The sequence below is a fragment of the Salmo salar genome, chromosome 15 (genome assembly GCF_965601325.2).
Source record: "Salmo salar chromosome 15, fSalSal1, whole genome shotgun sequence".
Taxonomy (NCBI): domain Eukaryota; kingdom Metazoa; phylum Chordata; class Actinopteri; order Salmoniformes; family Salmonidae; genus Salmo; species Salmo salar.
Window position 1 is genome coordinate 107,924,426 of NC_138305.1, and position 22,211 is coordinate 107,946,636.

The window sequence follows — 22,211 nt, forward strand, 5'->3', positions numbered from 1 at the left end:
CAAGGTTCATATCCTATGGAGTACAGACAGAAGTAATTCATTCAACCATGTGATAAGTGAAATATGCTGACTGATCAGTTTAAAATTTAAAAAAAAATACAACTTGTTTGTTGACTTTTCCATAGACGTAGTAGACGTTCACATTTTTGTTTGCAGTAAGCAATTTTGAGTGGATATCTGTATTAATACAAAGGTCTTCATTATGATCACACACACTAAGCCGCTACAGTAAGCCTTTCACTTTGGGGTTTAATAACAAGAGGTTCTTTGACTTTTGCGATTTAACTAAACGGTCATAAGGTAGTTGGTGCAGTAAGATATGTTCTTTGGCGTCCCCTGAAGGCTAGATAAGGAAAATGCCGGTGGAGCTCCCATTTCCTACTAAATCAGAAGCCGTTAGATAAAGTAAATATTTTTCGTTTGGGTGGCCCCAGCGGGAATCAAACCTATGATCACAGCAAAACGACAGAGGTTGAAATATCATCACACAATTCAGTCCCATTTCCACTTGCTTCTGCTACCTTGATACTTTGAGCGCCAATTAAAATCACACAGAACAAAAAAAAAGTCAGTTACAGCACAAAACATATACATTTGAAATAAACTTTTATTATATATAGTAACAAACCATTTCATCAAGGAACACAAACAGAACAAGCGGTTGCAAGTGAGATGGAAATAAAAACAAAATCAGCGCAGCATAGTCAAGACTCGACACAATGCCAAACTTGGACCATATCTGGACATTTAAAAAATTACTCAAATGGAAAAAAAAATAATCTCATAATTTGACAATATGCTGTCAATTTGTACCCTCTTGGCATCACGTTGCAGCAGCACATGTGGATTGGCTTGTCTCCATTATTACTTCACCATTGTACATCCCAAATGGCACCCTATTCAGTGCACTATTGACCAGAGCCCTATGGACCCTTGTCAAAAGTAGGGCACCATGTTGGGAATAGGGTGCCATTTGAACCTATGCTTTCCAACTAAAACATACTATAGCTAACTAATTAAAAGACCCCATACCATCCAATGAAAGCCCCCCCCCCACACACACAGTCACATTTCAGCATCCCCGATCCCTCTACCCAAACAAGTCCTCTAAATACATTAAACACCATGTATGGATCCCAAAGCAGGAAGAGAAATCATGAACATGGACAGTGATTGGCTTGATGGGCAATGAGAAAACATCAGCTACTGGTGCATGCTACAAAATGATCACAGCGATGTCATCCTTCAGTTTATATAAAATGCTCTCCAATAAAATAAAGTCTTAAATCTGTCATCCCCAAACAGTCCATAAAACAGCTAGGCAGAAAGAAACCCTGAGTGCAGCAGAGTAGTGTTAAAGGGATTGTTCATTGAAAATACTAAAACATCTTTGTTTCCTTACGCTATACGCATTCTAGGGACAAGGGGAGGCTATGTAAACTAACCCGAAGCGTGTATTGCACTAGAATGATTGGGAACTAAATATGTAATTTGGTTGAACTATCCCTTTTAAAGGGGTGGGAGTAGGGTGGGGTTAGGGTCACCTTGAGATCTAAACGGTGGTAGTAATAGTGGCGCTTCATCACCTCATCAATATTAGAGGACAGTTCTGGTCTGTCCAGCCTACCGGGCCTAGCAGATAGCACTGCTGTTTAACACACTGGGCTAAAAACCCCCCCTCTGTAGAGGTCACACACACACACGGCTAACCACCCCCACTGTAGAGGTCACACACAGGGCCAAATTCACCCCCACCCACCCCGGAGAGGTCAACCACCTTCAACGGATGAGAGTGAGGATGGTGAACAGTAACTAACTTCATAAAACCATTAAGGAAATCAAGGAGCACCATTTCATGGTGGTCCTCTGTAGCTCCGTTGGTATAGCATGGTGCTTGTAACGACAGGGTAATGGGTTCAATTCCCGGGTACACCCAAACGTAAAATGTATTCACGCATGACTAAGTCGCTTTGGCTAAAAGGAGTGCTAAACAGCATATTATTATTATTATTATTATTATTATGTACCAACGACAAAGGGAATTGTAAAGACATGAGAAATGGCGACACCTTGTGGTCAGAAAGTGTTAGTGTTTGGAAAATAATTATTTAAGAAACTCAGCACTTCAATGGGGATCATAAACATTTTTTTTTTAAACGAATCTATTCTACCACACAACCGCCCCGCCAATGAACTTAGGAAGTGACAGGTTTGATTCCAACAGGACATGTCATACAGACATCACGTGATTGAAATTTAAAAATCAAAGCCAAACTGAAAACAAAAAGGAGAGAAAAGTAAATCACAAGGTGTTGCAGTCAAAACAGACTGACATAGCGTCAAACTCATTGCACTTCAACACAGATAGGACACCAACTTACGTTTTTATATGGTGGTTGTCAGGAACAGCAGAGATCTGTATAAAGTCCTGTCTGCATGTCAAGTCCGTCACGGCCGTGGATGTCCCAGTATATGATTCAAGTAAGCCATAAAAACTGGGTTATAAAACGGGGCCTAAAATGTTTTTTTTTGGTCCAGCAGTCATTGTTGTAGGTAGAAACAAAAATCACCCAGCCACTCAAATTCTTTAACCAGCTGAAAAAAACTGATGCTCATGCTTTGTAATGTTTCTAAAACAAGAAATGTGTTAGTAAGAAGTACAATTTAATAAATAAAAAAACTGTGACCTCAGTCTTAAATCAAAATATCTGAGACAAAATGTTCAGTTGCCCCCTTTAAGGGCGGGAAGTTACCGTGGTAACGGGGCCACTCGCATTCTGTCGTGTGAGAGAGAGAGAGAGAGATTTGGGCTCTGACTAGGGAGTTTCTTTGCCATCCATTGAAGCAGCAGACTCAAAACGAACGTTGAAAAACAACCGAGCTTGTGAACAAAATAATTTAAATAGCCAAGAAACACGGGGACAAAGTCCCACTTTGTAGACTTGAGTAAATTAGACCAACGTTCATGCCTGTGAGCATGAATCTACCAGCACTTCACTCAGTGAGCCCAGCTCCCCTGCCAGGCAGTGCTGCTGCTCCAGGTGGGATATAGAACGTGAGCCCAGCTCCCCTGCCAGGCAGTGCTGCTGCTCCAGGTGGGATATAGAACGTGAGCCCAGCTCCCCTGCCAGGCAGTGCTGCTGCTCCAGGTGGGATATAGAACGTGAGCTCAGCTCCCCTGCCAGGCAGTGCTGCTGCTCCAGGTGGGATATAGAACGTGAGCTCAGCTCCCCTGCCAGGCAGTGCTGCTGCTCCAGGTGGGATATAGAACGTGAGCTCAGCTCCCCTGCCAGGCAGTGTTGCTGCTCCAGGTGGGATATAGAACGTGAGCTCAGCTCCCCTGCCAGGCAGTGCTGCTGCTCCAGGTGGGATATAGGATTAGTACAATTAGCAGCTACGAAACAAAACAGAAATACTTTGAAAACCGCTATTGCAGTATTCTTCTAACATGTGCATACTTGACTATTTTTGTTATTGGTGAATTTAAAACACTGGCACTGTAGAGGCCTGCAAATTGACCACCCGCCAGTACCTAAATCTTGCCGCATTTGGCGGGTGTTCATTGTATGCGCCGATTATTAAAAACCTAAAGACCTGACCGAACACCAACCACCGTTCCTATAGCTTCCTGAACACGCCAAGCGTCACACAACGGCGTTCTCCTCACCTCTGTGGTGTAATGTGATTAGTACTAATGATTAGTACTAATGAGCCCTGAGGGCTGGGTTGGGAGGATTAGTGATGAGATGAAGCACAGAAGCTGGAGTGATGTTGGGTTGTTGAGCTGGTTAGTTTACCCTCAGTGGGAACAGTCACAAAGACAGTGAGCGAGGGTGAGGTGTGCTCTGTGTGCTCTGTGTATGTATTGGAGGGCACAGAGGGGACAGTCAGGGGAGAGACATGCTGTAAGTGAGTCCCAGACCCTCCCTTGGTAGTTCTTGATCGAGGCCGGTAAGAGTGGGCTGTGGTTCTGAGCCTGTGCTCAGCGTACAAGATGAGGGTTGTGAACGGACAAGGCAGTCCCTAGTGAGGGGACAGGACAGTCCCTCGAGTTGTAATTGGTAGTAGGTGATTAGGGACAGTGCTATGAACAGAGGCTGACAGTTACACTCGGTGTATATTGTGAGAGGGCACAGGGCAGCCCCTTGGTAGTTCCTGGTTGAGGCCGGCAGGGGCAGCCGACGGATCGGAGGCATGTTCTATGTTGTGCTGAGGGTCCCGGGCTCATTGGTAGAGAAGGTAATTCTTGAGAGAGGCTGGTAGAGGCAGACCATGGATCTCACTCAGTCGTTCTCTGCCTAACGCTACCCTCACAGAGCGCCGACACAGGTCCAGCAGAGGGAGAGGCTCAGCTGAGGAGAGAGAGAGAGAAACTTAGAGTACAGCAATACTTTCACATTTAGTTTACCTTAAATATCAGAGAGAGACACAGAGAGAGACACAGAGAGAGACACAGAGAGAGAATAAACCCCCCCATGTCCAATCATAACTGTCCTGTTGTTTTGTTGAACATTTACTAGTGAGGTTATCCGTATTAGTGTACACGGAGTGAATCGCTCCAGTACAACAACATGTTTTGATAAACATTTTCTCATCAGAAATCACATTACCTCGAGAGGAGCAGTCATGAGGGCCAGTCAGTCAGTCCAGTGGGAGTCATTTCCACACTTGTCAAGCATCGTGTTTTGTTTTTGTCCACGGAGGCTCGTTTCACCCTTCAAAAGCCACAATGCTTTGTTATCTAAACTAGAGAGGGGGGGTTAGTCACCACGTCCCTGGCTCCTAGATATCTAAACTAGAGAGGGGGTTAGTTACCACGTCCCTGGCTCCTAGATATCTAAACTAGAGAGGGGGGAGGGTTAGTTACCACGTCCCTGGCTCCTAGATATCTAAACTAGAGAGGGGGGGGGGGGGGGGTTAGTCACCACGTCCCTGGCTCCTAGATATCTAAACTAGAGAGGGGGGGGGGGGGGGTTAGTTACCACGTCCCTGGCTCCTAGATATCTAAACTAGAGAGGGGGGGGGGGGGGGGTTAGTCACCACGTCCCTGGCTCCTAGATATCTAAACTAGAGAGGGGGTTAGTCACCACGTCCCTGGCTCCTAGATATCTAAAATAGAGAGGGGGGGGGGTTAGTCACCACGTCCCTGGCTCCTAGATATCTAAACTAGAGAGGGGGGGGGGGTTAGTCACCACGTCCCTGGCTCCTAGATATCTAAACTAGAGAGGGGGGGTTAGTTACCACGTCCCTGGCTCCTAGATATCTAAACTAGAGAGGGGGGGTTAGTTACCACGTCCCTGGCTCCTAGATATCTAAACTAGAGAGGGGGGGTTAGTTACCACGTCCCTGGCTCCTAGATATCTAAACTAGAGAGGGGGGGTTAGTTACCACGTCCCTGGCTCCTAGATATCTAAACTAGAGAGGGGGTTAGTCACCACGTCCCTGGCTCCTAGATATCTAAACTAGAGAGGGGGGGGGGGGTTAGTCACCACGTCCCTGGCTCCTAGATATCTAAACTAGAGAGGGGGGGGGGTTAGTCACCACGTCCCTGGCTCCTAGATATCTAAACTAGAGAGGGGGGGGGTTAGTCACCACGTCCCTGGCTCCTAGATATCTAAACTAGAGAGGGGGTTAGTCACCACGTCCCTGGCTCCTAGATATCTAAACTAGAGAGGGGGTTAGTCACCACGTCCCTGGCTCCTAGATATCTAAACTAGAGAGGGGGTTAGTCACCACGTCCCTGGCTCCTAGATATCTAAACTAGAGAGGGGGGGTTAGTCACCACGTCCCTGGCTCCTAGATATCTAAACTAGAGAGGGGGGGTTAGTCACCACGTCCCTGGCTCCTAGATATCTAAACTAGAGAGGGGGGGGGTTAGTCACCACGTCCCTGGCTCCTAGATATCTAAACTAGAGAGGGGGGGGGTTAGTCACCACGTCCCTGGCTCCTAGATATCTAAACTAGAGAGGGGGGGGGGTTAGTCACCACGTCCCTGGCTCCTAGATATCTAAACTAGAGAGGGGGGGGTTAGTCACCACGTCCCTGGCTCCTAGATATCTAAACTAGAGAGGGGGTTAGTCACCACGTCCCTGGCTCCTAGATATCTAAACTAGAGAGGGGGTTAGTCACCACGCCCTGGCTCCTAGATATCTAAACTAGAGAGGGGGGGGGGGTTAGTTACCACGTCCCTGGCTCCTAGATATCTAAACTAGAGAGGGGGGGTTAGTTACCACGTCCCTGGCTCCTAGATATCTAAACTAGAGAGGGGGTTAGTCACCACGTCCCTGGCTCCTAGATATCTAAACTAGAGAGGGGGTTAGTCACCACGTCCCTGGCTCCTAGATATCTAAACTAGAGAGGGGGGGGGGGGTTAGTCACCACGTCCCTGGCTCCTAGATATCTAAACTAGAGAGGGGGGGGGGGTTAGTCACCACGTCCCTGGCTCCTAGATATCTAAACTAGAGAGGGGGGGTTAGTTACCACGTCCCTGGCTCCTAGATATCTAAACTAGAGAGGGGGGGTTAGTTACCACGTCCCTGGCTCCTAGATATCTAAACTAGAGAGGGGGGGTTAGTTACCACGTCCCTGGCTCCTAGATATCTAAACTAGAGAGGGGGGGTTAGTTACCACGTCCCTGGCTCCTAGATATCTAAACTAGAGAGGGGGGGGGTTAGTTACCACGTCCCTGGCTCCTAGATATCTAAACTAGAGAGGGGGGGTTAGTTACCACGTCCCTGGCTCCTAGATATCTAAACTAGAGAGGGGGGGTTAGTTACCACGTCCCTGGCTCCTAGATATCTAAACTAGAGAGGGGGGGTTAGTCACCACGTCCCTGGCTCCTAGATATCTAAACTAGAGAGGGGGTTAGTCACCACGTCCCTGGCTCCTAGATATCTAAACTAGAGAGGGGGTTAGTCACCACGTCCCTGGCTCCTAGATATCTAAACTAGAGAGGGGGTTAGTCACCACGTCCCTGGCTCCTAGATATCTAAACTAGAGAGGGGGTTAGTCACCACGTCCCTGGCTCCTAGATATCTAAACTAGAGAGGGGGTTAGTCACCACGTCCCTGGCTCCTAGATATCTAAACTAGAGAGGGGGTTAGTCACCACGTCCCTGGCTCCTAGATATCTAAACTAGAGAGGGGGTTAGTCACCACGTCCCTGGCTCCTAGATATCTAAACTAGAGAGGGGGTTAGTCACCACGTCCCTGGCTCCTAGATATCTAAACTAGAGAGGGGGAATCTAGTAGCCAGAGATTTGCATGGTGAAAACGGTTTGAATACTCTTGAAATTCATGCTTCCTTCCACGCTTCTGACATGACATAATAGTGAAAGCAATGCAATGGAAAGCTTGCTTAGAGTACACCATTCTACTTCTGTCAGATCAGTGATTATTTTAAGGGATCATTCTCATGACACCTTACTGCAGACAATGCTACCCAAAGCCCCGAGACGAGGCAGCACAGCCAAGCCCCGAGACGAGGCAGCACAGCCAAGCCCCGAGACGAGGCAGCACAGCCAAGCCCCGAGACGAGGCAGCACAGCCAAGCCCCGAGACGAGGCAGCACAGCCAAGCCCCGAGACGAGGCAGCACAGCCAAGCCCCGAGACGAGGCAGCACAGCCAAGCCCCGAGACGAGGCAGCACAGCCAAGCCCCGAGACGAGGCAGCACAGCCAAGCCCCGAGACGAGGCAGCACAGCCAAGCCCCGAGACGAGGCAGCACAGCCAAGCCCCGAGACGAGGCAGCACAGCCAAGCCCCGAGACGAGGCAGCACAGCCAAGCCCCGAGACGAGGCAGCACAGCCAAGCCCCGAGACGAGGCAGCACAGCCAAGCCCCGAGACGAGGCAGCACAGCCAAGATGGTAGAAGAGAAGAGAAAAAAAAAATGTGATCAACAGGTTTGTTTAGTTATTAATTTACCGTCGTCTCTGGGGCATAGGTCAGAGAGATCAAGTGATGTCATCACGATGCCAGTTGTACCTTATCACATAGTGCCCAACTGTCTGGGATAATAGTTAGGATCAATGGCTGTTAGCCTAAACAGATCTGGGACCAGGCTGTCTTGCTGAATTGACAAGCTCCAGTTTGAGAGAACAGCACAAACAGATCTGGGACCAGGCAAGCCTAAACGTAGTTCGTTCTAGCCTGGTCCCAGATAGGCGTTGGCAAGGCAACACAAACCAACACATTAAAAACAGTAACCATAGGAATTGGCAAGAGAGCACAAACTGATCTGGGAACAGACAAGAAAGCCTCAATGCTCTGGTGTAACTTTGGTGTGCAGTAATTTGTTTTAAAAAAAACAGCCCAACCTTTGAATGTACAGTAACGCTCAAGTTCATTACATCAATAAAACACTGCAATTGTGTGTACGTCCCAAACAAATGGCACCCTATATAGTGCACTACTTTTGACCAGAGCCCTATCAAAAGTAGTGCACTACATAGGGAGTCATTAGGGACGCAGCCCAAAAATTGTGTCTATGATGTAGTTATGAATCACGTCATGTCTGTACAACGAAAGAGCAGACCGAGCTGCTTAAGTTCCCTAGGAGAAAGTGTTCATGGGATAGCTAGGAACACGAGCAGTGTAACCCTAACGTTACAGATCAAAACAGTCATGAACAGAGCCAACATTATTCCTTATCCTACTGCATGTCAGAGAGGCCCGTTTGATCTACATAGCAGGTTTCTATCTGAACGTTCCAAAAAACGTTGTGTAGTGCTGACAGACACTACAGAGCACCGCAGACACTACAGAGCCCCTACAGAGCACCGCAGAGCACTACAGAGCACCGCAGGCATTACAGAGCACCGCAGGCATTACAGAGCACCGCAGGCATTACAGAGCACCGCAGGCATTACAGAGCACCGCAGGCATTACAGAGCACCGCAGAGCCCCTACAGACACTACAGAGCCCCTACAGACACTACAGAGCCCCTACAGACACTACAGAGCACCGCAGAGCCCCTACAGACACTACAGAGCACCGCAGGCATTACAGAGCACCGCAGAGCCCCTACAGACAATACAGAGCACCGCAGAGCCCCTACAGACACTACAGAGCACTACAGAGCACTACAGAGCACCGCAGGCACCACAGAGCACCGCAGGCACCACAGAGCACCGCAGGCACCACAGAGCACCGCAGGCACCACAGAGCACCGCAGGCACCACAGAGCACCGCAGGCACCACAGAGCACCGCAGGCACTACAGAGCACCGCAGGCACTACAGAGCACCGCAGACACCACAGAGCCCCACAGACACCACAGAGCCCCACAGACACCACAGAGCCCCACAGACACTACAGAGCCCTACTGGCCCATGAGACTCCTATGGCGTTTAGAAAGTCTAAACCAATGTCTCTGGTAGAGCTGCACCATTAATCCAATTCAGATCCAAATTTGGATATTGACATGTGTAATATCCATATAATTTTCTACATGCACAAGAAGATGCTGACCAATCACAAGCGGGCTCTCTAACTCTGCATGGCATGTCGGCCAATCACACTTCAGCCACCAATGTTAAAAGGCATTGATTGCCGATGCGTTTTAAGTGTGACACCCCTTTGACAAAACATCCCGATAGACATAGGCGATAATCCTCAGTGATTTCTATCACATAGCCAAAAACATTATTTCACCTCTATGGCCTATTTATTGCCTTACCTCCCTACTCTTCTACGTTTGCACACACTGTACATAGATTTTTCTATTGTGTTATTGACTGTGCGTTTATTCCATGTGTAACTCTGTTCTTGTTTTTGTCGCACTGCTTTGCTTCATCTTGGCCAGGTCACAGTTCTCAACTGGCCTACCTGGTTAAATAAAAGGTGATTTTAATAAATAAATAAAAATAAAACCTTATTTTTTTTTAAACTGGTACCTATCTAGTTGTATGGAAGCATTTCACGGTCAGGTCTACACCTGTTGTATTCAGCGCATGTGACAATCAGTTTCTAGAAGTTCACAAGCCGGACAGGAAATACAAGATTCCATCTCGCACAGATTTCTAAAATTAGGTCCTTAAGTCATAATCGCAATCTCTGGCCAAAGAAATTAATTAGATACTTTGTCCAAACGGTGCAGCCCTAGTCTCAGAGCAAAGACGAAAGCCAACCCTGAACCCCTTAAAATATACTTACGATCGAGTCCATTGATGTACCGGATTCGTATTTCACAGTGCCCCCACACAGCACTGACGACAGGGTACAGCTTCCTCCCTTTGAGTCCTCTGAAAGCCACCCCAAGGTACTGTCCGTCCACTATATAGCTCAGAGTCCCCTCGTCCATGTCCAACACTACCAGGAATGAGTCGGGGACTAGAAACGTCTCATCCGGCTCCAGGAACGAAGGGTATGCCTTACTGGGCTGGTTCTTCCCATCGTGGTGCAGTTTATTCCGTCCCAGGTCCCAGCCCCAGGACTCGTGGTTATTACCCACCAGGGTCGTGTAGCCTACAGAATGTAACGGCGCGTCTCCTGTCGCCACGCCAACAACGGCGTGCGTGCCCCGCTGTCTCATGGCCCAGGTGATCTCCCAGACGTGGAGTCCCCGGGTGTAGCCGATACAGGCCCGGATGGCATCCGTGCTCTGAGCCACGGGGTGCCGATGGAAGACCAGTTTGTTGTCGTCCTTGACGAAGATGTTGAGCGATCGGTCGTTGTTGTTCCACGAGTGCTGCATCTGCACCTCCTGTCCAGCAGGGGGCATGTCCAGCAGCAGATCCAGCCTGGAGGGCTTGGCGTGGTCCAGAGCTGCCAACTCCAGCTTCAGAGGCCTGAACGCCGGGTCCCTCATGTCAATAGTCTTTATGCCTCCAGGGACGCTTTGTCCCATGCTCTTCTGGGAAGTGAGCCCAAGTCCTCCTGCTCCTCCCCCTCCCCCAAAAATTTAAAAATTAAAAATGGGGGAGCAAATCAAATCAGTTGATTGTTAGTTTCCCCCTCCTCTCCACAGCCAATCAGGAGGCTGGATTGGTTGCCGGTTCCAGCTGCTGGTTCAATCCCGCCTGCAGAGAGATGGGGAAAGAAGAAGAGAGGTAGAACATTCAGCATTACACCACAGTACCCTGTTTCCTAATCACTATAATATGGTCCTGTGTGACTCAGTTGGTAAGAGCCTGGACATTCCTTTAGTCAGTATGCTAATTGCATACTCCCTCAAAACTTGAGACATCTGAGGAATTGTTTGACAAAACTGCACATTTTAGTGGTCTTTTATTATCCCCCAGCACAAGGTGCACCTGTGTAATGATCATGCTGTTTAAAATCAGAGCAAACAACTTCAGGGATATATTCACAAAGCAATATTACTGATCCAGGATCAGGTCTCCCCCTCATCCATATCATTATAATGATAAAAAAAAAGTGCTGTTCTAGGATCAGTTTAGCCTTTCTCGTTCATAATGAGTAAGATTGTGTGGTCAGATCCTAGATCTGCACTCCTACTCCGAGAAGCTTTAGTAGATACGGGACCAAGTGTCCTCAACTCATGGGATACTGGTGTCCACGGAACACATTAAGGCTTTATGAAATCATGTCTTCAGAATATTTTGAAAATTTCCGTGACAATTATTCCAAGAAATGCTTGAAGAAAGGTTGAGGGCAACGTCATAGCTCATTGCCGAAAGAAATGCCCCTCCTGGAAAGGCATAGTAGGCCTAACTAACTCAATAATGGTGCATAAAAGTACAACTGAGCTCAACGGTCAGCCATTTGTGCTGCGAAGAGATTTGAATTAGCTGAACCCGATTGAATGTTTTATGACTCAAACAACTGACACAGCCTTCAAGACAGACAACAAGGGAAGACTGGGTGTGTAAACCAACGATTATTTGTGGTTTCACATACAGCGAGTGGGAAAAACATTACCGCATTATTTGCAACTGAGGCCCTGCTAGTGTAAACAGACAGAGGACCAGACAGCTGCTAAGGCCTGGTTTCCCCATCTCTGCAGTAAACATAGATATTCAGACAAACTAAAACTATGCCCACAAATAGGAAATAAGAAAGGAAACGCCTCTGGCTTTCTGCCCTATTATACAGCCGCCTGGTCGGGGCCGGCCGCCACAGCCGCCTGGTCGGGGCTAGCTGTTCACTATTGTACAGTTAACAGGAAAAGCAATCAAAACTTGTCTTAAAAATATAAACACACTGTTACTGTCTGTTGTTTTCAAGGGCAGGATAACACAAGGCTACTGGTCTGGCTACACTGACCGACTACTACTGGACAGCGCTACAAACCCCCCCCTACTGCGCTACAAACCCCCCTACTGCGCTACAAACCCCCCTACTGACTTTGCACCAAGTCCTAAGTGAAAGCCTGATGCACTGAGAAATTCAGCCATACAATGCAGTGTGTAGGACTAGATGGACACCATGTTCACACACAGACAACACACACAGGTAACTCTCTCACACACACAGGTAACTCTCTCACACACACACAGGTAACTCTCTCACACACACACAGGTAACTCTCTCACACACACACAGGTAACTCTCTCACACACAGGTAACTCTCTCACACACACACACAGGTAACTCACATAAGCACTTACTTTTTAATGAATGAATAGGAGGATTTCTTGACTGACTCAAACGCTGTAATCGTATGGAATAACAGTTGGCATAGCTTGGAACATAACGAACTCATAACATCTTTCAAATCAATGCTTTCTGCCACATTTGTTTGTTGCCGTGAGTTCAGAACGTCTTACAGGAAGTCCCATGAAGAAAATGATTCACTTTACTGGAACACCTCAGATGTCATTTCCCCATCGGCAGCTTTGATTGAATCTATTTCTGTCCATGTTGCTAGGAGGTCATGAAGAAGACGCACAGGAAACTAATTACACACACACAGCCAGCCAGCCAGGGAGGGAACTATAGACACACACACAGCCAGCCAGCCAGGGAGGGAACTATAGACACACACACACAGCCAGCCAGCCAGGGAGCGAACTGTAGACACACACACAGCCAGCCAGCCAGCCAGGGAGCGAACTGTAGACACACACACAGCCAGCCAGCCAGCCAGGGAGCGAACTGTAGACACACACACAGCCAGCCAGCCAGCCAGGGAGCGAACTGTAGACACACACACAGCCAGCCAGCCAGCCAGGGAGCGAACTGTAGACACACACACAGCCAGGGAGCGAACTGTAGACACACACACAGCCAGGGAGCGAACTGTAGACACACACACAGCCAGGGAGCGAACTGTAGACACACACACAGCCAGGGAGCGAACTGTAGACACACACACCAGCCAGGGAACTGTGGCATCACACACACACAGCCAGGGAACTGTGGCATCACACACACACAGCCAGGGAACTGTGGCATCACACACACACAGCCAGGGAACTGTGGCATCACACACACACAGCCAGGGAACTGTGGCATCACACACACACAGCCAGGGAACTGTGGCATCACACACACACAGCCAGGGAACTGTGGCATCACACACACACAGCCAGGGAACTGTGGCATCACACACACACAGCCAGGGAACTGTGGCATCACACACACACAGCCAGGGACACTGTGGCATCACACACACAGCCAGGGAACTGTGGCATCACACACACAGCCAGGGAACTGTGGCATCACACACACAGCCAGGGAACTGTGGCATCACACACACAGCCAGGGAACTGTGGCATCACACACACAGCCAGGGAACTGTGGCATCACACACACAGCCAGGGAACTGTGGCATCACACACACAGCCAGGGAACTGTGGCATCACACACACAGCCAGGGAACTGTGGCATCACACACACAGCCAGGGAACTGTGGCATCACACACACAGCCAGGGAACTGTGGCATCACACACACAGCCAGGGAACTGTGGCATCACACACACAGCCAGGGAACTGTGGCATCACACACACAGCCAGGGAACTGTGGCATCACACACACAGCCAGGGAACTGTGGCATCACACACACAGCCAGGGAACTGTGGCATCACACACACAGCCAGGGAACTGTGGCATCACACACACAGCCAGGGAACTGTGGCATCACACACACAGCCAGGGAACTGTGGCATCACACACACAGCCAGGGAACTGTGGCATCACACACACAGCCAGGGAACTGTAGCACACACACACAGCCAGGGAACTATAGCACACACACACAGCCAGGGAACTTGCACACACACACAGCCAGGGAACTGTGGCATCACACACACAGCCAGGGAACTGTGGCATCACACACACAGCCAGGGAACTGTGGCATCACACACACAGCCAGGGAACTGTGGCATCACACACACAGCCAGGGAACTGTGGCATCACACACACAGCCAGGGAACTGTGGCATCACACACACAGCCAGGGAACTGTGGCATCACACACACAGCCAGGGAACTGTGGCATCACACACACAGCCAGGGAACTGTGGCATCACACACACAGCCAGGGAACTGTGGCATCACACACACAGCCAGGGAACTGTGGCATCACACACACAGCCAGGGAACTGTGGCATCACACACACAGCCAGGGAACTGTGGCATCACACACACAGCCAGGGAACTGTGGCATCACACACACAGCCAGGGAACTGTGGCATCACACACACAGCCAGGGAACTGTGGCATCACACACACAGCCAGGGAACTGTGGCATCACACACACAGCCAGGGAACTGTGGCATCACACACACAGCCAGGGAACTGTGGCATCACACACACAGCCAGGGAACTGTGGCATCACACACACAGCCAGGGAACTGTGGCATCACACACACAGCCAGGGAACTGTGGCATCACACACACAGCCAGGGAACTGTGGCATCACACACACAGCCAGGGAACTGTGGCATCACACACACAGCCAGGGAGCTACAGGGAGCTACAGGCGGCCAGGGAGCTACAGGCGGCCAGGGAGCTATGGCATCAGAAACTAAACTGTGCAAGCTGCTGCTGAGAAGGGAAAGGCCCGACTAATTTAATTGTAGACAACAGTTCATTGAGAAGTGTTTTGGCTCTTTTTCTAATGCAAGTAAACAACTATTTTAAGTGGGTCATGTCTCCTCAGTGATGACCAAAACAGAGGAAGAATAGCCCTGCAGTGGGTGGCCACATGGCTCAAACGGCACCCTTTTACTTACATAGAGCCCTACTTTTGACCAGCGCTGTAACGAGTCCTGGTCAAAAGTAGGGCACTAAATAGAGAGGAGTTCACAATCACAGCCTGGTTTAATCAATCATCCCGCTCAATGCCTGTCCAGCCTTCAGGGCCTCAGGACAGGGAGTATGAAACATGTTAAATTGGCACACTCTGTGCTGGAGACTTAGTCACCCCCCCATGTAGTGCACTACTTTTGACCAGAGCCCTATAAAAAGTAGTGCTCTATATAGGAAATTTGGGATGCAAACTTAACCATTCATTCTTCCTTCTCAGAAGAACCACCACCGCTGTGCTGAAGTACTGAATTTCAAACCAAACACTTCATAAACGTGGGATTAAAGTAGAAACACACTGAACTAAAATATATATTTTTAAACGCAACATGTAAAGTGTTGGTCCCATGTTTCATGAGCTGAAATAAAAGATCACAGAAATGTTCCATACACACAAAATTTGTATTTCTCTCAAATTGTGTGCACAAATTTGTTTACATCCCTGTTAGTGAGCATTTCTCCTTTGCCAAGATAATCCATCCACCTGACAGGTGTGGCATATCAAGAAGCTGATTAAACAGCATGATCATTACACAGGTGCACCTTGTGCTGGGGGCAATAGAAGGCCACTAAAATATGCAGTTGTCGCACAAACGCCACAGGTGTCCCAAGCTGAGGGAGTGTATAATTGGCATGCCGACTGCAGAAATGTCCACCAGAGCTGTTGCCAGAGAATTGAATGTTCATTTCTCTACCATAAGCCACCTCCAAGGTTTTTTTAGAGAATACGACAGTACGTCCAACCGGCCTCAACCGCAGTGACAGTTGGTTTGTACTACCCTTCGATGGTTGTCCTCCAATAACAGAAACTTTAAAGTAATTCTTTACATTTTTGGTCTTAGGTTGAAGAAGGACAGGTGTTGAAAATGACCCATTTGATTGTTTATTCAACGTGTTCGTACTCATCCATATTCATACCATCCATAAATGAACGTGAGGGGAGGTGGAGGGTCTTGGTGTAATAACCCTGCAGCTGGGCTTGTTGGGGTTTCTGGGCCCCTGGGTTAGTAAGGAGCTGATTGAGATGGAGGGGACTAAGGGATTTAGCTGAGCCAAAGGAACACTAGTCTCTCGCATTGACCAAGTCCGCATCTCATCTCTTGCGTTGATCAAGTCCACATTTAGGCCAAAACATTAACTATGTAGATGTCGTCGCAGTTTTACGCTCCCATCTACCTCCAGTTTCTGAATCCTGGGTTGCTATTAGAGTACAAAGAGTAAAATGAAAGAAGCCAACTCCAATAAGCAGGTTGAACCTACTGGGGAAGTCCCAGGTATAGATAGATAGATACATGGGTGTAGAAAGCTTTATTCAATGTGGAGCAATATCTTTGCTTCAGATTTTCATGTGAATATTATAAAACATGAAAAAGATATGCGCATTTCCACACCAGAATTGCTTTGTTGCAGATAAAAGGCTGTGTGTGATGACATACTGTACACCAAGACACTTTTGCGCTTAAGCTATGTCCCAAATAAAAGATAAATTAGTTTAATGCATTTCCATTGCATTTTCCAATCTATCAATAGTTGTCACACCAACTGTGGCAATAAAAGTCAAACTTGCCCAATCTGGTTCACGCATGCTCTCTAGCCAATAGTTTGCTGATAAACTAACCCGTCCAGTCTACACTTTATGATGAGATGGATTAGAGAAAGAACATTTTTGTGTGTTAATTGGCAGCTAAGCACCAATCATCGTGTCACTAGCATACAAATGACTGTATTGGAAAAGAGCATCAAACTATATCACCTTGCACCTTCACCACCCTGTAGCCTAAACTGTGCATGCTCTTTCCAAGTCGCAGTGGGAGGACCACACAACATAGCAATGCATGACTGCAAATTTAAACTCAAAATGGTGGTTATTCTAAATCAACAATGGCACAATAAATGTGTTTCCACTTCAATTCATTGCATAGTTAAAATGACCAAAACAAGTAGATGTCGAACAAACGGTCAACATTTATAAAATTGTAGCTTTTAAATATAGTACAGCAGAACTTTACTCACATAAATACTGGAAGGAAACAAACTATAGTTTTTATTGTAACTTTCTGTAAAAAAAAAAAATTATAAAAAAAAAAAAAAAAAAAGTGTTCAGTACGCTACCATAAATTCTAAAGAAACTTTGACAGAATACCGTAAACTTTACAGTAATGTACTGTTAAACCAACGTTTCTTTGGAATTCCTGGTAACATACTGTACTAATTATTACAGTAATCTCCAGGTAATTGGTTACCTGTAAATTAACGTAAAAAACATGTGTTTTACAGTGTGGTTTATAACTTTCTCCATGTAATTAACTCATTTAAAACACGAGTTAAATTGTCAGCTAGGCAGTAGCCAGAATCCGACTACATGTTTCATTACATTCTGTAGTTGGATAAAGGATAAATCACCATCAGTAAAGCTCTGAGCCGGCGAGAGATATGTCTCTGAAAACGTACCTCAATCCAGGGCAGTGAAATCCTAATTATCCCAACTGGCAAATCGAGCAGATTAAAAATAATCCTAGTTTTTAAATGACTGATAGTTTGTCAGTATGCTAGGCTAGCTAATGTTATAGCAGCCCATTGGGTTCGACTACACTTCCGGTAGCTTCTCACCCCCAACACTAAGTGTCACATTGTCATGGAATTCAATGGGCTGTTATACAATTAGTTAACCTAGTATACAGAGGACAAACTAGCACCATGTATAATCTTCTCTATTTGTTTTTCGGGATAATTAGAGTACACTGCCATCCCTGGATTGAGATAGGTTTTCCAAGCCATATCTCACACCGGCAGCGCTGTCCTGGTCGTGGCAGAGCCAAGGTTTAACCGGAGAATAATGAACGTCTAGTTAGTGGGATTCCGGTGTCCGTCTGCTCCTGGCTAGTCGGTATACCGTAACATTCACTCCGGTTGGAAGTAAACTATGACACTTGAGTCCCATGTGTGAACGTGTCTCTAGCACCCAGCAAGGTGAAGGTACTTCACAGTGACTTTGTAGCTCTAACAGAGGAAGTGTGTCAACAAAAAAGAAAAGTACATTCATTGTCGAAAATAAATGAATATAACTGACTTCATGACATTTGATACTTGTTAAGTTATCAACTTCTCTCACATGTTTTGTTGTTTGCGACTAAAAACACTGAATGCCAATTAGCGACCTAGACATGAAAACAGCATAAGTAAAACCGAAAACAAAATCTCTAAAAACACGAACTAAATACAACTCACCTTTGCTTGGCAACTTAGTGTTTTGTTTTTGTTCAACCAATAGCACCTGCAGAGGATTTGAAACGCGAGGTTTTGCGATTGAAACCAAACTCGTGAACTATAGCATTGCTGTTGGTTTTATCCTCTCCAGTCGTCTTTCCCATTCGGGGTTGGATGTGAATTAGGTAAAACCAGTCACATGGTCCAACAGCGCCCAGATGCTCTGCTGGGGTAAATTCATCAGGAACCAAACCTGGAGGAGGAACTACACGGATTTATCTAATAACAAACGCTCGCTTTCGCACGAAAACCTTTTTTTTTACCGTTTGGAGAGAATCAGCCAATTAAATTGGAAATCCCAACCAGTTTACTACATTAAAATGGTGGAAGCCCTCAATAGAGCCCCACAGTGGAGGTGTCATAATACCCATAAAACCTAGTGGTCAAACAGGGAATTAAACAGGGAGATTTCCAGTCGTTTTTCCACCATTCATTTTTCCCATGGTGGATTTTAGAAACACTTAAAATAAGGTCTGTTTTTCGTGTAGGCTTACCTTGGCGTGACGTTTTTATAACCATGTAAATCTCTCTCAGACAAGGTGTCTTGCCAATATATTTGCCTATATTTACCCCCCAACAAATGAAATTTTAATATGCTGCTAACGTGGCTATCTTAACAACTATAAACGAGACTGCCAAATCGAGGCAAAGGTAAGACTCTCTGGAATAACTATCTAATGTTAGCTAAATCTAGTAATTAATACATTGACAACATTTCTTTAAATATACCTGTTAGCATAGGTGCCAGCTAGAGATGAGGTGCAGGGATTTGTAATCTACTTTGATGCTAATTTAACATTTTTGAATCTGGGAATAAATAGAGCCGAATATATTGATAAAAGTCACCTTGTCCGAGAGAGATTTACATGCTTATCAAAACGTCACGTCAGGGTAACCCTACACAATTATTCTAACCATTTCCCTGTTTGACCGTTGGGTTACAGGGGCATTATGACTCATACAGTGGTACTCTATGGTGCTGCTCATGACTCATACAGTGGTACTCTATGGTGCTGCTCATGACTCATACAGTGGTACTCTATGGTGCTGCTCATGACTCATACAGTGGTACTCTATGGTGCTGCTCATGACTCAAAACAAAGGAGATGATCGTGGACTTCAGGGAGCAGCCCCCTATCTACATCGACGGGACAGTAGTGGAGAAGGTGGAAAGTTTTAAGTTCCTCGGCGTACACATCACGGACAAACTGAAATGGTCCACCCACACAGACAGCGTGGTGAAGAAGGCGCAGCAGCGCCTCTTCAACCTCAGGAGGCTGAAGAAATTCAGCTTGTCACCAAAAACACTCACAAACTTTTACAGATGCACATTTGAGAGCATCCTGTCAGGCTGTATCACCACCTGGTACGGCAACTGCTCCGCCCACAACCGTAAGGCTCTCCAGAGGGTAGTGAGGTCTGCACAACTCATCACCGGGGGCAAACTACCTGCCCTCCAGGACACCTACACCACCCGATGTCACCGGAAGGCCAAAAAGATCATCAAGGACAACAACCACCCGAGCCACTGCCAGTTCACCCCGCTAACATCCAGAAGACGAGGTCAGTACAGGTACATCAAAGCTGGGACCGAGAGACTGAAAAACAGCTTCCATCTCAAGGCCATCAGACTGTTAAACAGCCATCACTAACATTGAGTGGCTGCTGCCAACATACTGACTCATCTCTAGCCACTTTAATAATGGGAAAATTGATGTAATCAATGTATCACTAGCCACTTTAAACAATGCCACTTTATATAATGTTTACATACCCTACATTACTCATCTCATATGTATATACAGTACTCTATACCATCTACTGCATCTTGCCTATGCTCTTTGGTCATCGCTCATCCATATATTTTTATGTACATATTCTTATTCATTCCTTTACACTTGTGTGTGTGTATAAGGTAGTTCTTGTGAAATTGTTAGGTTATATAACTTGTTAGATATTACTGCATGGTCGGAACTAGAAGCACAAGCATTTCGCTACACTCTCATTAACATCTGCTAACCATGTGTATGTGACAAATAAGATTTGATTTGATGACTCATACGGTGGTACTCTATAGTGCTGCCCATTTTAATATGGCCTATTGGCCACTAGAGGACTCTATCACTCTCCAGTGTCAAACTCATTCCACTGAGCACTGAGTGTCTGCACGTTTCTGCTCATCCCTTGTACTTGATTGACGAGTTAAGGCCACTAATTAGTAAATAACTCCCCTCACCTGGTTGTCTAGGTCTTAATTGAAAGGGAAAACCAAAAAAACCTGCAGACACTAGGCCCTCCATGGAAGGTGTTGGACACTGCTGCTCTAGTCTCCCTACTGAGCAACTCACCATATAAAGGTTCATTTGGTCTCCAGGAGAGAATCTCAATCGTATACTCCTCATGTCCTCTCCTCCTACTCAAAACCCATTGGAAAAGAAGGTCAGAGGGGAGGGACATCTGGTTTTCTCATCCAATGCGTTTTGAGAAGGACGCGAGTGAGGACACGAGGAGTATGCAATAGAGATTCTCCCCAGGACTTCACGGCCCGAAACATTGCAAGGAATACTGTCCAAATATGCTCTTCATTCTTAGGCCCCAGAGCCTGTAGGGATCGGAGTTGATATTTGAATCTGACTAAAGGAGCACATAGATTTTTGTTTCTTAGTTTTTTGTTAATTGTTTGGGAACAATATGAGTGTCCCTCTGTACACTAACCCGTACACTGTGTGGCGGCATGCACCTTTAACGTTTGCAGACTGCCATAATACCACAGAAGAAGAAGACGAAGAAGACTCCACCATAGAAATTATTTTTATTTATGGAACTATTTATTACAACAAGGTCCTGAGATGACTTGGGCTGTAGAAAACACTTGGTTCAGATCTCACTGCAGTGACTGTGCAGTTAACTCCCTGGGGTGTTAGTTTGGACTGTGCAGTTAACTCCCTGGGGTGTTAGTTTGGACTGTGCAGTTAACTCCCTGGGGTGTTAGTTTGGACTGTGGATTTAACTCCCCGGGGGAGTTAGTTTGGACTGTGCAGTTAACTCCCTGGGGTGTTAGTTTGGACTGTGCAGTTAACTCCCTGGGGGAGTTAGTTTGGACTGTGGATTTAACTCCCTGGGGTTGTTAGATTGGACTGTGGATTTAACTCCCCGGGGGAGTTAGATTGGACTGTGGATTTAACTCCCCGGGGAGTTAGATTGGACTGTGGATTTAACTCCCTGGGGTGTTAGATTGGACTGTGGATTTAACTCCCTGGGGTTGTTAGATTGGACTGTGGATTTAACTCCCCGGGGGAGTTAGATTGGACTGTGGATTTAACTCCCTGGGGTGTTAGATTGGACTGTGGATTTAACTCCCTGGGGTGTTAGATTGGACTGTGGATTTAACTCCCTGGGGTTGTTAGATTGGACTGTGGATTTAACTCCCTGGGGTTGTTAGATTGGACTGTGGATTTAACTCCCTGGGGTTGTTAGATTGGACTGTGGATTTAACTCCCCGGGGGAGTTAGTTTGGACTGTGGATTTAACTCCCCGGGGGAGTTAGTTTGTGACAATAAGATGTAATAAGTCAGGGCTCCTTGCGCATGTCATTCTGGGTCCTTATGTGCTGTCCCAGTCATGTCTAACCCTGTTGATATGGTATATTTACATTTTAGTCATTTAGCAGACACTCTTATCCAGAGCGACTTACAGTAAGTAGTGAATACAAACACCATGCTCTACCAACTGA

The 22,211-nt window shown here is 46.8% G+C and overlaps 1 protein-coding gene across 1 annotated transcript; it reads right to left on the reverse strand.

Moving 5' to 3' along the window:
- Nucleotides 1-589: 589 nt before the first annotated feature.
- On the reverse strand, nt 590-18,809 carry spsb1 (splA/ryanodine receptor domain and SOCS box containing 1). The gene is made up of 3 exons (XM_014147473.3): nt 18,440-18,809; nt 10,153-11,018; nt 590-4,352 (listed from the first exon to the last, which is right to left on the reverse strand). Exons 2-3 carry the CDS (start codon nt 10,844-10,846, stop codon nt 4,225-4,227), a joined length of 822 nt encoding a protein of 273 aa, XP_014002948.2. The 5' UTR covers nt 10,847-11,018; nt 18,440-18,809; the 3' UTR covers nt 590-4,224.
- Nucleotides 18,810-22,211: the final 3,402 nt, after the last annotated feature.